The sequence below is a fragment of the Monopterus albus genome, unplaced genomic scaffold (assembly GCF_001952655.1).
Source record: "Monopterus albus unplaced genomic scaffold, M_albus_1.0 scaffold122.1, whole genome shotgun sequence".
In the NCBI taxonomy this organism is placed as follows: domain Eukaryota; kingdom Metazoa; phylum Chordata; class Actinopteri; order Synbranchiformes; family Synbranchidae; genus Monopterus; species Monopterus albus.
In genome coordinates, this window is record NW_018128002.1 from 620,747 (window position 1) to 636,854 (window position 16,108).

At 39.9% G+C, this 16,108-nt stretch overlaps 1 protein-coding gene and 1 long non-coding RNA gene across 3 annotated transcripts in view; one reads left to right on the plus strand and one right to left on the minus strand.

The window, feature by feature from the left end:
* The window catches only part of LOC109966952 (mitochondrial coenzyme A transporter SLC25A42), a 15,865-nt gene extending 13,368 nt beyond the window's left edge, over positions 1 to 2,497 (plus strand). The window contains exons 7-8 of the mRNA XM_020612221.1: positions 649 to 800; positions 886 to 2,497. Of these exons, the coding sequence (XP_020467877.1) occupies positions 649 to 800; positions 886 to 1,211 (478 nt within the window). The 3' untranslated portion in view covers positions 1,212 to 2,497. The remainder of the gene's footprint in view (positions 1 to 648; positions 801 to 885) is intronic.
* A 5,556-nt stretch (positions 2,498 to 8,053) lies between these two features.
* Positions 8,054 to 16,108, minus strand: part of LOC109966953 (uncharacterized) — a 48,879-nt gene continuing 40,824 nt past the window's right edge. For both annotated transcript variants that reach the window (XR_002275853.1, XR_002275854.1), the window contains exon 3: positions 8,054 to 12,801. This is a non-coding gene — a long non-coding RNA (uncharacterized LOC109966953). The remainder of the gene's footprint in view (positions 12,802 to 16,108) is intronic.

The following is a 16,108-nucleotide window of genomic DNA, read 5'->3' on the forward strand; positions in this document are numbered from 1 at the left end:
GAGGCTGGCTACCAGCAGCTACTGTCCGGACTATGCAGCCCTGGCTGATTCCATTCAGTGCAAGTCATCAGAGTAAACTAATGAGCAAAAAAGTACTGAACTGTAGTGTGCCTTAAGGTTCATGCAGTTATGCAAGGTGCACCAACATATATTGTGTTTCCATAAGGTATACTCTGTATATAAATAAATATATGTTTAATATTTTAACTGTAGGTCGATCATTTTGACTTGGTCATTTGAAAAGTAGCTCGCAAGGCACAAAAGTGTGGGCACCCCTGGTCTAAACAGTATATAAACTAGGCTAGTTAGCTTTTAGCAGGACTAGGTTTCTCCAGTAAGGTTAGATGTAGGTAAGTCTTATTTATAACAAACTAAATGGCTAAAATGTTGAAGGATAAATCATCAGAAAAAGTCTGTAAATTAGCTTAAGATGGGATGGGGGGCCTGTTTTGTGATAGCTGCTAATTTTAGCAAATAGACCTTTCTATGGCATATTAACTTTGATATGGTTAAACATACTGTATCTTACATCAGTAGTATTGACCAAATATGCAGTTTCTAAACTTTAGCAACATGCATACTGGTAGGTGATTTTGCACAGCTGTTAAATAATGTCTTTGTCATGACTGATGTTTCTTTTTCCAACAGGTACAGCAACATTGTTCATGTTTTTGTGCGGATCTCCCGAGATGAAGGTGTGAAGACTCTTTACAGAGGCTTCACCCCCACTATCCTGGGTGTTATCCCATATGCAGGGATCACCTTCTTTACATATGAGACCCTCAAGAAGCTACACACAGGTAATGACCATTAGTACTACTTCTTTTCTTATCATTTGTGCGGTCTGATATTGAACTCTTTCTTTTTTTGTGTCTCTCATTGTAGAAAAAACAAAGCGACCCCAGCCTTACCCCCATGAACGTTTGGCCTTTGGTGCTTGCGCCGGTCTGATTGGGCAATCTGCCTCGTACCCTCTGGATGTGGTACGTCGGCGCATGCAGACAGCTGGAGTCACTGGCTCATCATACCGCACAATCCTGGGGACCATGCGTGAGATCGTAACAGGGGAGGGAGTTATATGTGGACTGTACAAAGGCCTGAGCATGAACTGGCTGAAAGGGCCCATTGCTGTAGGGATTAGCTTCACCACATTTGATATCACACACAGCTTCCTGCTCAAATTGCATCAGATGGGCTACTTCACTCACTGAGTCACTGGGCAGCAACTAAGGGGTAGTAAAAAAGCACAAATGAGGCAGACATGAGGTTGGTGGTCAAGTCATTCTTATGCCAATGATAAGTCTCTGTACTCAGTCAGTGCAGGAGCATCCTGCTGCACACTCCTATTCCCTGCAAACAGGATGTCAGGATGAGTAGAAATATGTTGTACACACAGAAACATAACATCAGGTCTCCCTTGAAAAAGAGGTTGCTGACATCCGTGGGATTTTATGTTGGTAGATAAATAGAATCTCAGACTTAGCTAAAAGTTGAGTGAGGAGGGTGGAGAAAAAATGTCTTTAATTTGTCACTCACACAATTGGTGGTATTCTGTTACCATCACAGTGGCTCAAGTGATTAACAGTGGAACAGCAGGTAACAACAGTTTAGTGTTTATTGATGCATATGCATGACTTTGATTATGTTAAAATAATGCTTGCACTTAATTAGACCTACGGTGTTTAATTATGTACACATGGAAAAGACTGTTTTAATTCATTGTATTGCTTTTAATTTGAGTTTTATTTTTATTGCATCACCTTGCTTTTCTTCCTGTTTGATCATGTACCAGTGTGATTTGTACCTGATAACAAATAGGTGAATGGGTGATTATGCAATATGTCTTATAGTCATTTAAAATTTTATAATGGTCTCAATGTGATTTCATCCAGAAGAGGTGAAGCAAATGATTGTAGAAAGGTGATCTTTTGTACCAAATCATGATTGTAACCATCTGTTGACATCACCGGTTCAAGTGGAATCATCATTTCATTGTTTTACCTCATTACTAGCCCTGAAATGCAGCTGTCCTGTCCCAACTTTTTTGCAATGTGTTGTAGGCATTAGAATTGGAATTAGTGTATATTTTGAACCGGAGAATAAAATTGATGAGGTATCAAATACATGACATAATGTGCTGTAATGTAATACAGGACATGGATGATTTATTTACAAGTAACTATTTTCAGTTTTAATTTTGATTTTACATACCACCCTAACCTTTTCTGATTTGGGGTTTGTACATGTTTATGTGAATATCAATATTTCATTTTTACAGTATACTGTGCTCACATTGTTGTGCAGTCTTATCATTGCTTTTATTTGATCATAAAGCACTGTTTACCTAAAATATATATGTATGCCAAAGCACTGAAGTAGAATATGTTTTATGAGAAGAATTCATACTTTCACTCCTAATGAACATATCAGTGATGTAGCATTTCCAAAAATGTAAGTTAATTTGCATATAACTGGCCATGCAATAAAGTGTCCATCCACAACACTGAGCAGTGAATCCTTTTGTCCACTTGAGGGGGCCATATGATAAGCAAAGGTAATAACCGTCAGTGACATTAAAGAGCTGGCCTAAATTTGGATACAGAACAATATCTAGACTTAAAACATGCAGCCACTGACATTTTTAAATCTTTACCACAATAATTGTGTTAATATTATAACAAGGATTTAGTGAATCTGGGTTTTACATTTTCTGCTGAAAGAATTTAAGATGAGCTTAAAATATCCAATATGTTATACACTGATCAGCCATAACATTATGACCACCTGCCTAATACTGTTTACATAGGAGTCAATGTGGCAGTTGGTTGGCGCTCGTGTCACTCTGCAGCTCACTGTGCATCTTCTGTGAATCCATTTGCTTCCACAGTTCTACTGTCAGGAAGAGCACAGATGTGTCTACAATTCAGTGAGAAACTTATGTATTGAAAAGTACAAATGGAAGTTAAAAGTTTAATCTACAGTAGATCAACCTCATCATCAGTGAGCCGTGGGCGTCCATGACCCTGTCTCCAGTTCACCATTTGTCCTTCCTTAGACACTGTTGGTAGGTACTAACCACTACAGACCAACAACACCCACCAAGACCTGTAGTGTGGGAGATGATCTGACCCAGTCATCTCACCATCACAGTTTGATCCTTGTTAAAGTCACTTGTCCATTTTTCCTGCTTCCAACACATCAACTTTGAGGACTGAATGTTCACTTGCTGCCTAATATACCCCACACACTGTAACAAATGGTCAGTGTTATTCACTTCACCTGCCAGTGGTCATAATGTTATGGCTGATCAGTGTATATATTAAGGTAACTATGCAGTGTTTATCAATTTGATTAATCATGTCTAGTGTTGGGGAGATGTGAGCCATGTAAATAAACTACTAGTTTAACTACATGTTGCAGTAGTTAGCTTGTAGCATATTCATATTTACATAGTGATTCATGTAATTAAACAACTTTTGCCAATTTTGTGTAGTTAACTACTGACACTACAAACAATTTTGGGCCATAGAAGGAAAAGAGGAACTTTTAAACATTTATTTTCCCCTGCTGCATGTGAGCAGCTTTTCATTGCTGACAAGGACATTTTGGATGACAAGCAGAGTGGCCTGTTGGATAAGAGCTTTCAGAGATGGCTCATGAGACATATAAACAAAAGATTCTGCTCTGATATGTAAAAAGATAGGCCTGTTATTTAGACCAGTATTCAAGCTGTTCATATCGTCTAAAAAAGTGCAATTTGAAGACTGTTTCAGTTATTTTGATTGTAGAAGTAAGATGGTACAAAATGGACAAGTAGTTTCCTCAACACTGATCACTTCTGGCTCGTGTGTGACACTACATACCCCTTCTTTTGCTGTAGATGGCAGCATTGAGTAGCTACTCTTCTGTGTGCATCATAAACCATTATGGAGGTTAGTTAGGCTCTGATCACCTCATGACCTGAACTTGACCTGCTGTCTGCTCACTGAGACACTTCATCTCTGGTTTTAGTTATCTGTGCAAAATGTATGTTACTTTGTTAGTGGTGGAAAATACTGTTTTAAAGTGTCTATGATACTGAACAAAATCGTGTGGAAGAAAAAAAGAATTTAAACTACAAGACATCACTCAGAAATTAAATATGGCATAAATAATTTAAGCCTGTTTTTTTTTCTTTTTTACATACAAATACTACAATGATAAAAGCAAGGTTAAAGTGAACTTTGAACTGAAATTTATAAGAAAATTGAGATCATACCCCTCCTTTAATGAAATATGTATATTTAGTGTTACTTATATAAACAACTATAAAGATTTACTTAAAAAAAGAATTCCAAAAACACAGTCAACAGAAATACCCAGAAATTGACCGCCATTATGTTGTAGAAAAATATGAATAAAACAAAAATGATTTTCAACTATACATTTATTATTTATCCTATGTTCAGGATTTAAACAGCAGTATTTTGTTTTCATCAAGTAGAGGAAGCATGACTGTGGAAACCGCACACATCCGTCTAAATCCTAATATCCAAATTTGTTTATATTTGATGAAACATTGCTTTTTACTGTACTACTACAGTATTGTTTTTTCCCATTTACTAGTGACACCCCATTTAGCTACTGTTTCCAATATAATACATGAGAATAATGGTATGATGCATTCAAGGGTGATGTTTTCTGTGCTCATCCTGTTTTATTGCACTGGTTAGTGCATGTGAGCTGTGACCTAATCTGAATAGTAGTTGAGTGTGTGTCCAGTCTGTCCCATTGGCGATCATCATTCGCCATCTGAAACCACTTCTTTTTCTTTGTCATCTGCAGAAAGGCATCTCCCAAACTTGATGTCCCAGCAGCAGGGATGGAGGGAACCTGCCCTCCTTCTATCTCTCATCTATCCTCTATGCTGATGTGACCATGACTGTGAATTATGGGATATCCTGCCACCCTACAGTGTGCAGCCACTCAGCCTGGTATTGCAACAATTGAAACAATACCAATGGGTGGATAACATGGTTGGAGGGTGGGTGCCTGCGAGAAGCAGGAGGAGAAGGAGGAGGAGGGGTGGAAAGATACTTCTTGAAGGCGCCGTTGCCATAGGTAACCTGGATCTGTGCCAGGAGAGGGAAGTGAACCATTTGCATGTATTCAAATCCCACATAAATAATTCACTTTGAAGCCCCTGCTGGAGTGCTAGCAGACAATAGCTGCTAGCTGCACAAAACCTACACAAATGCAGCCTTCCCATGCTCACACACCCAGTCTGAGAAAGGTGAGGAGGTGACACTAGGAGACACACAGGAATGAAATCTTTTTCAGTACTAAATCAGATTTGGATGCTTTGAGACAGCAGCTGCAGCTGTAATATTATTAAAAACATTCTGTTCTGTTTAGATGAGACCTCCTTTACACAGAGAAACAATACAGGGTGGATACTTGACTTTGAATTTGTCAGGATCAGAATCAGAATCAAAATCTGCTTTATTGGCCAGGTGTGTTGGACACACGAGGAATTTGACTCTGGTACATCGGTTCTCATTGTGTATGTTCATATCCCTATGCAAGGGGCAAGTAAACAGTAAACCAACATAAGGCTGTGTAATATAACAAAATAAGCAGTATTAACAAGCAACAAACAGTGCAAACAATGCAAAATAAGCAGTATAAACAGGCAGTAAACAAGCAATGCTCATTGTGAAAAGGGATAAGTAGGAATAAAAATAGAATACTTAAAACTAGAGATTTGCACGAATCTGTATAATCTGTACAATGTATATTTACAGGTATTGCACTGAGGGTTATTGTCCAGTTATACTGTTGTGGGTTAAGTGTTCATCAGAGTGACAGCCCGGGGGAAGAAACTGTTCCTGTGCCTGGTTGTCTTGGTGCACAGTGACCTGTAACACCGTCCAGAGGGGAGAAGTTCAAACAGATTATGTCCGGGGCGTGAGGGGTCTGCAGTGATCCTCTCCCCCATGAGGTGTACAGGTCCTCCATGAAGGGCAGGCTTGTACCGATGATCTTTTCTGCATGCAGTCCTGACTGTTCGCTGAAGTCTGTACTTGTCCTGTTTGGTTGCTGAGCCAAACCAGACAGTGATGGAGGTGCAGAGAACAGACTCGATGATTCCTCTGTAGAACTGTATCAGCAGCTCCTGGGGCAGGTCGAACTTCCTGAGCTGGCGCAGGAAGTACATCCTCTGCTGTGCCTTCTTGGTGATGGTCCTGATATTGGATGTCCACTTCAGGTCCTGGGAGATAGTGGAGCCCAGGAACGTGTAGGACTTTACTACTGATACAGTGCTGCCAAGAATGATGAGTGAGGGTAAGGTGGGGGGGGCTCTTCCTGAAGTCCACTGTTTGTACTGGTTGATGTCACAGTCCAGGATGTACAGAAGAGAATGTGTAGTAAGCAGCCAGCTCCATGGCAGCTTTTGTGGAATTTCCAGCACTGAAACACCTTGAGAGATGTTTTATCAAGCATAAACAGGCCTGCAAACATTTCCCTGTAAACCTCCTTTTAAAATCAGCCAGGAAAAGAGTGAGAAAATATGACATCATGCTGCTATGACTATAAAACTCAGTTAATAACAGCAATAATCCTTCCATGCTTGCATCCTGATATTTATAAGCGATATAGGGATGTCATCCTCACCAACTACCACCCTCTGAGTTCCCTTTCCCCACAGCTCAGTCTTGTTAATTTTATAAGATCCAGCATATTGCCACTTATTGGCTGGCAGGCTTGTAAAAGCTCTGGGATCAGTGCATTACTGAACTGCTGAGCGCCACTCTTCCATTAGAGGGAGTGTTCAGGCTGCGTTGGCCTTCAGTCAATCAAATACAGGCTCCAAACGGCTGCTCCAAGTGCAGATGAGGGGGCACAAACACAGACTTTCACACACACATACAAATGGAGACTCCTTCAAGCCCTGGCTGTGGAATTATAGCGTACATAAATCTGGGTGCCTACACACATGCACACAGAGTAAACGCTTGTTACCTTCCCTCATCATATCGGGGGGGTTCATTCATTTGCATGAGGTGTTTGCATTTAAAGATAGTAAATGTGTAGTTGCATGTGTTTGCACTACAGCTGATATTTTCAGCTCTTGGTATTAGAGCGGATTTAATGCTAAATGAGTTGTAACTTCCCCAGGATCTCTGGATCAGGTGAAACAGATGAAAGGTGAGAGCAGTGCAGGCTCCAACAGCAAGCAGAAATAAAAGTCAGGGAGTATGGCTGATTTAATAGGGATGCCAAAATAGAAATTTAAATAGAATTTGTGTTTTTTGGAACATTTAGTTGAAAATTAGTTTTCACAATCAGTCAGGAAATTAGGTCCGTTTTATGCCTCAGCCTGTCAAGGTAGTGTCAAGGTCACAGGAAACTTAAGATGAGTGTTAATACAAGGTGTGGTACATTCCTATCTCATAACTACAAGCTGGAATAATTATGAGAATAATGTAATTATGCATCTGCCTTTATTTGCCTTTGCTTGTCTTTCTGTTATCTGAAATAGTGCTGAGGCTGGTTTTAATTGTTTATAAAATGTTAAATGTTTTATAAAAACGAATGTTTACATTAACACTAGCCTTTTGCAAAAGAAAGCTGTAAGATGACAGGTTTATTCTTGTATTTTTATGACTGATTATATTTTCTGAGTGACTGTGGTTTTACACATGGATTGGTTCCCATTGTTCCTCCATGTAATGTGACATTTTTGTGCACATACCATGTATAAGGAAAGGGGCACCCTACCCAGGCTTCAGTGAATTTGTGCCTGTTTATAAACATGTATGTGTTTCTGCAAGAGTGAAGGCTGGGGGTGGGTGGTGGGTGGAGGTATGACGGAGGAGCCTCTGACAGAGTTTGCATAAGAATGGTCGAGGTCCTGTGAACCTTCTGCTCCCTCTGTCCACATTCAATGGCATCACTGCAGTCAGCATGATAAACTAGGCTCCAAGTTCTCGGACTTGGAGACCCCCCCTTGCCCCCACTCATTCATGTCCTGACTCCACCATAGCCCCCTTTTGTCAACCACCCCCAACTTGCTCTTCTGTGTGCACTGTGGTCTACAAATTTTATGAGGTGTCTTTTAATTCAACAAATTCAAACAAGTTCAGCAGAAACATTTTAACTGCAAATGGATTTTACTTATGCAGGTTTCTTCCACCTGATGGGGATACCATTCTAAAGTCAGCCTTACATTATATGCATGTGAGAACAGTCACTGGGGTCTGAAATTAGAGCGTTTACATAAAAATTTCATCTTTGTGTGTGCATGCTGGGGTGACACATCAGTGGGCCACAGCTGAATGCCTTTTATCATAAGGACAATCACTTTATTTGGCCAAGTATGTTACGCACACAAGGATTTTTATTCTGGTACAGAACCAAGGCAGCCGTCTGTGGCGCCAACTCACACCGATAGTTCTAACCAGCTTGGGCTTCAATGTCTTGCCCAAGGACACTTCTACATGTGGACTACAGGCACCACATTTCTAACCTCCAACCCTCCGATTGGGAGACAACTGCTCTTCCCAATGAACCACAGTCATCCCTCACCAAGGGGGTCAAACCGGGAGGCAAGGTACCTCCCACTCATCATCTGTGCTCATTCAGGAGCAGCACGCACATTGTTCCTTGATCTGTTTAAGTGCTGTGGCCCCAGCCATACTGTTACTTGCAATGTTTGTTTTCAGGCATTCAAGCTTATTGTGTTAGTGAATTCAGAGTGAGTCAGCATCATTATAATGTAAATATAAAATAAATAGATACAGTTAACACTGAGCTGTATTTTGAAGATGGATGCTTAATATTATAGTGGGTTTAATGCACTCTTGTTATTCAGAAGTGTTCTTGCAGTATCCTGGTAAATGGTCTCAATATAAAATACACATCAGTCCTGAGGGCCCTGAATACACTCCACCCTGATGTACTCCGTTGAAGGACAATTAAAATTCTCTTTAATGACCCCAATTTGGACAATTCAGTCTTACTGTATTTTGGAGTATATTACAGTCTCAAACTTTTATTTTAATATCTCACAAGAGGCTATAGCAACAGCTGTGGAATAAATAAATAAATAAAATGGCAGAATTTCTGAAATCTGGTAAGAAAAAAGATAAAACAACTAAAACATAAAAAACATTAAAATATAAGACTTCCTATTATGGTTCATGTCAGGGCAATTTGAGCACAATATTTTTTACTCATCTGAATCCATGGCAATATTTTATGTTATTATAGTGAAATAATTTAATACACTTGGCTGATTTGCTTCTTCTTCTCTTTCTGTATAATAAATTAAATTCCCCTTGCTTGGATCATCATCATCATCATCATTTAATCTCTCACAACCACAAATGCATGGTATGGAGTACAAACATAACAGTCAAAGACATTATCAAAACGAGACATGCAGCACAAAATCTTCATTCAAACAAGGGTAATACATTCCTCAAAAAGCATCCAATTGTTTAATCATTTTTGGCCTAGCTGCTTGTAGCAATAGCATTACTTTAAATATAGAAGGGGATTTCAGATAATACTTCAGCAAATACTTTCCTCTATAATACCTAATATTTATATTTTTAAATTCAAAGAAAATATGAAATTCATCACCCACTAAATTATTATTACACACATTACAAAACCTCTGATCTCTAACCAAACCTTTTCATTGCCCAGCCACCTTGGGAATTTTAGTATTATTAAGTCTCAAATTATATATGGCTTGTCTATATGCATGGCTTTCACATAATAGATCTTAATTTCTTGTTTGATTTGTATATATAGAACATGAAATGACATGTTTTTAACTCACTTTGCCATTTTTACAGGAACTAGTCTTTCAACCGCTGCTCCACCGTTGCTTTCAGCCAATTAATACCATGACAATATTGTGTTGTCCATACATAGGACAAACCATATTCATCTAATATCCTCTTAATCTGAAGCAGGCATGGGGGCACATATAATCCAGTATTATGCAATTTAAGTAAACAAATTTATATAATCTTACAATACTTAGTTTGTTTACCCCTTAACAAACCACACCACCCCAGCTTCCTCTGCTGTTTATGAAATTTGCCTGGTGACCATATTTAACCAAGCAGAGATTTGTGTGCATAAAAAACTGCCACATGTATGCTGAAAAAAGAAAAAGAAAAACCCCAGCAAGCCAACATTTATTACAGTGAAACAGTTGGAGCTGTGTAGCCTGCTGTAAATAATTTGAAGTGGCTGAAATAAAGTGACATAAACAATGATAATTTTGAGTGACAGTTTGTTGTTTTATTGCAGCCTATTCATTTCAGCACATTTAGCTTGTCAAGGAAAAACAAATCATAAAGCAGAATAAATGACATTATATTATTTCCATTGCTTTATTGTGACCCCCCCCCACACACACACACACACTACTTAATCATTGTTTAAATTCAGTAAAAAAAAAAAAATTATAATCTTCCCTATAAAATCTTTTCTTTGATTTTTATTGCTAATGAGATTTGTGCAGCGCTGTCCTGATGTTAAAGGCCTCTGTGTTGTTAACAGGCAGTATGTCAAGAGACTCTCCATCAACAAACAAACAGCTGAGTAATTAGAAGGCAATTAGCTGACCCCTGAGGGTTTGTTTAGGTCAATAATAAGCTTCTTTTAGCTGTTACACACCTGTGCAGCCAACAGGCTTTTAATAAACTCTTTGAGGCTACATCCAAAATCATTTATTTGAATGTTTATGAGGTTAATTCACACACACACACACACACACACACACACACACACACACACACACACACACACACAAACCTCATGAATATTAATGTGTTCCTTTTACTTTATTTCTTGGTTTAAATAAGGCAACATAGCCTAACATCAAAACCAAGAAAAAAATGAATGTACTATGGATCATTTTGTAGTGATCAGAAAGATGTTATAAGGACATTTCAAACATAAAAAAATAATAAGGGTAAGCAGTAAAACAAAGGAGAAGCAAATAATTCTGGCTTTTTTACACTCACCTTCACATATACCAGCAGTGAACAGGCCTCACTGTCAGGGTGTGCACTGTATACAAACTGCATGTGACATGATCCGTAACTCTATCTATAGGTGTTATGGTATCATTCCTACCATTAAAGAGGTTTTCAACCTTCCCAATGACCTCCGCCTCGCCTCACAGGACACAGAAAACGACCTGATGGCAATGTCTTTCACTGTACAGAGGGTATGCTTAAATGTGTGTGTGTTCCTGTGTATGGAGGGCTGGTCGCTCGGTGTATAGACTCCAGTGTCTTTAGAAAGAGTCCAGCCTGTAGGGCTCGGCCTTATCCCCGGTGAGAGTGGGGGAATCTAGCAGGGCCAGTAAGCATGTATATCAGGCCATCTCATGGCTGGCTGGACACTCCCTGGGTGGCCCACCATGGTCAATACTGCACTGGTGAGTGGACACACAGAATGGGATAATCTCCTACTTTCTTTCAGGGCCATGCACACACTTGCAAACACACATACACAGATCTCCTTTTATGCTGGCCTGGCCATGGAGGCTTGCCTGGCCCTAATTTCAGGTCAGGATCAGTAGGGGAGGAGGCTGAGGGCTGGGGAGCTCAGAGTGAGTGAAGGGACAGTTTTGCTGGAAGAGAATGGGGGAGCCAGAGGGGAGCAGGGAGCCCATTTCAGCCAGAGCAGTGGAGCACACTGGGGGCACTGGGGCATCGCCTCTACTGGCTGCTGGGGTGAAACAAAAGAAGGTGTGATCCCCACACAACACAGGAGTAACGTGTGTGTGTGTGTGTTTGGTTATGAATGTGTATCATTGTTCAGAGTTTCATTCAGCTCCAGAAACTTGCTTCAACACCCCTGCTGCTCACACACAAAGTGCCTAATTGACACCACAGATTTAGGAACACATATTTGATTTGTAGAACAGTATGTGGGACTGTGGATCATTATAATGAAGGAACATGTCACCCATTGCACTAATGTGACTCACGTTCAAGCTATAACACAAAGTTATAGGACACATCATGTTCCGGATATGTAGGAAATACCTGTTAGTAGTAATAAACCAACTGTAAGGTTCAGCTATTATCCCAGCAATTACAAACAAACAATATATAAGGAAACAGAATTAAGCTGAAAATAAAAAAACATCTTTTTAACAAATAACTGACCTTTATTCAACATTTATATTGTATGAGGACATCGCATTTGGCATTTTCCTTTCATGTTTTATAATAAATCAACTCATTATTTTATGAAAAAGATTGAATAAGATGTATGTGAACATAAGCCTCACAGAAAAGATTAAAGTAGTTCAACAGGCAACAGACTCTTGTCAAACAATTTTCCAGTAAAATACCTGAATATAAATTACTGATTACTGAATAGAAGGCGCTCTAGAGGTCCCATCCAATCACGGACCTTAAATTGGTCTCAAATATAGTAATTTATATCTAATGAAACAAATTTTGGAAAATATTGCTCAGTAGCTGCATTTTACACTTCAGACAGTTTTTAAATTGGTTCAACCTCTAAACTTAGAAGCAGCTCCAACTTACCTGTCCACATCCACAAAGCAGGCAGACTAGATACTGGTAATCAGACACTGATCATGTGTGTCTAACTAACTTTTCTTGCAGATGTAAGAGGTGGTATTTTCCATATGTGGCAGAGGCTAAACATGTTCCGAGAAACAGGCTACAGACAGCATGTGTGCTTTGTTGGAATCTTGTCTGATGGTGAGAACATAATCATTGCTTTTCATCTTGATAGTGGCATTTCTGACTGCCTCTGTGGAGACACAAACAAATAAAAGAGAGTGATTGGTGATAAAAAATGACCCAGTAAATACACATAGTGCAGTAATACTCTCCTTATGTTGTGCATTCTTAATTTAAATTAAATGTTTATTTTAAAATTTAAAAGCTGGATTAGGCTAATACATTGGTGATTAGGAATACTATCTGTGCACATGCACACGCACTCTCAGCATACATGACGCTGCTCACGTCATCATCTCTCTAGACACAGCAAACTATTAATGTTTACAACAAGGAGCAGGCTATGTGTTTGTGCATGCTATGTGTGTGCATGTGTGTTTGTTTGTGCGTCTATCAGATGGCTGTATCAATGGCGTGCGTAACCCCCTGAGCTGGCAGACAGTCTTGGATCAAAGGTCAAGGTAGAGCCTGTCTGGGCGTCCTGGTTGACCCCAGAGCCTGCAGCACAAACACTCACATACACACACACATACTGGAGGGAGGATGGGTTGCCCTGGATCACACTAATATCACCTTTGGGATTAGAATCCAGACAGAAATAAACTGACCCCAAGCACACACATACACACACACTGAGTGTCCCAGTCACTGGATCTGCTTGGTCATAAAACAGGACTTGAATGCACTGCATGACGCAGAATAGAGCAGGAGAGATGCTGAGTCTGAGGAGGGCATCTAATTATCTTTCAGCTCTGAGTTAAAGAGGAGAGCAGAGGAGACTGGGGAGGTTCAAGTGTCGCCATGGTGAGCAGTGAAAGGAGTGAACACAGTGCTACATTGTGCTGTTAATTCTGCAAGAATAAGGAGGGACATTTGAACAGAATCAGTAAGTTAGCTTCCATAGTTAAAATATTTTAGAAAATGTGAAGGATGGATACATGTACAAGCAGCTGCTGGAAAGAAGAACAATATTTAATATTTAAATTAAGCAGGAAGTGAAAACTCAGAGCGCCAATCTGGATAAAATAACAACGCCAGGTGCATGCAGAAAATCACAAATCAAAGAGAAACGGGACTGTAGGATTGCAACAAAAGAGTGAAACAGAAAGGTCAAATTCAGAGGAGCTCACAAGCTTCACCACCAAGCCATCAGGAAAACTCCCCAGATATGACCAGAGTGTTAAGCCTGCTTAATCCCCTGTATTATTGTAACATCTGTGAGGTCTAGAGAGGCTCTGGCAGTGATTAGCAAGACAGATGTAAACAATATCCTGGCTAAAAAGGGGAGGAGAGGAGAGCAGGAAGGGCTCAGATGATCTGGGTAACACACTGCTGGAAGGATAAGAAAAGAAGTAATAGATATAGAGAATGTGGAAAATATAAGGTAGGTAAAGTGGGAGTGAGTGTGTCAAGGGATTTCAGGGAAAACGAAGAAGAAGAAGTGGAGGAGTGACAAAAAAGCAGGAGTGATTAAGGAAGAAGTGAGAAACATAAGAAAGGAGGTGTGATTGAAGAAAGGTGCTCTATTGGATGGTGTCTGGTCAAAATAAGTCAGGGATTGGTGGAATACAGTAAATGGGGGAGGTGGCGGAAGACAGAAGGTGACAGCATGAAGGGAAGAAGGAGCAGCACAATGGGAGATGGCAGACTTGGGGCCAGGCATGCCCCGACCGGCTGACGAGACACCAGGGAGATGTGTCTAATTTATGCAGAGTTAGACTGAGGGACTGAAGAGTGGAGGGTTGTCTGGGAGCCCCTCAATAGCCCAAAGTATCACGAGGAGCAAGTATGGGTGGTAGCTGACAGAGATTGTGGGGGGGGTGTCTCTCTTTTTTAAAAATTTTTTTGGCGAGACAACAAGAGGTGGTGGAGGTTGCTCTTTCTGCTCAATTTAGGTGAGGCTGTCTGTCTAACGTCCCATTAGGATTTGGGACAGGGCATAGGGACTGATGCTAGAAAGGGGAGAGGGAAGGGAGCAGCAGGGGAGGAGGAGGAGAAGTGAGAGAGAGGCCTCTCTCCAGTCATCTTCCCTGGATCTGGCTACACAGAGCCGTCTGTCTGCTTCTCTGCATACTAATTCCCCATTACCACAGCCTTGAACATGAGCAAAGAGTAGGGTTGAATGGAGTCAGGGCCAAGTGGCTCGCCTGATGTGCCAGCTGTATGAGTGCCAGAAGAGCAGTCACATAGGCACACTCCCTGGGCCAGAGCAATGTGTTGAGGCGGCCTTTCGGTGAAATTGGTAACAGATTGTAGTTGTGTAACCTTTTTTGGCATATTCTGTTAAGTTCTATTAAAATGAATTAATTGTATTGTGAAAATATTAACCCACCCTGAAAGACTTTTGTTAGTTGTTGGAATTTCAGTGGAAGCCTTTAGCATGACACAGTGGCTTCTATCTGGAGCTTTAAAGGGAGTCCTAAAATACTTTAGTTATATGTATACTTTTTAACTTTTCTCAAAAAATGGCCTTTTTATAGTATATTTGTAAAATACTTTTAGTCTTTAAGATTCTCTTCAACAATATGAGAATTTTTTTTTTCTTCAGTTCACAGTTCTTGTCATGAAGAGACAACTTCATTGTAAGGGTCCACAGTCCAAAAAGGATGGGAATCACTGATCCAGTGATTTTTTTTTTCCCTGACAAGATAAAAATTCAAAATGCTGTATATTTGTGTCTTTTGACATGATTTAAAAAAAAAATTGATGAATGTTTGCATAAAATATTAGTCGTCAGCAGATTTAATATCAAAATTGCAGCATTAATATCAGTCTTCCAAATCCTCATTTAGTTGTGTGTTAAGCACGAGGAATATGCTTTCTGTATGTGAATCCTGGCTGATGGCCAAGAGAAAATGTGTGTTTGTGATGTTCGAGGGCCCAGCAAGAAGCGGAATGGACAGACAGGCCGAGTGATGGTTGAGTCTGGTGATGCAGGCAGACAGTTTAAGTAAGTGGCTGGCACACTCGTAGATATACACACACCATATGACACGTGCACATATATGTTTGATATATGGTGTGGCATTTTCTGGAAAAGACACTGGGGCTGGTGACAATGAAAGAGAAAGAGATCTCTCTCTGTGTATGACCCTGGAAAATAATAACTGGAGGGGCTAAAAATGACTACCAGGTGCCACTTCATAAAAAGTTTTGAGTTCAGAACATTTAAACCTTTCACCCCAAAGTTTTAAACATGTTTAGACAGAAGACAACAAACACTTCATAAATCTGTCATTAGCAATATTAAATGTAACCTTACTGTAGTATGGTAATGGTTGCTAATGGTGTTTGCACAGGAACAGTCTAAAGTAAAAAGCTATTCACTGGCTGAACAGAAACCAATCTCTTTGTACTTTTCTTGTATGTTGTGCCTA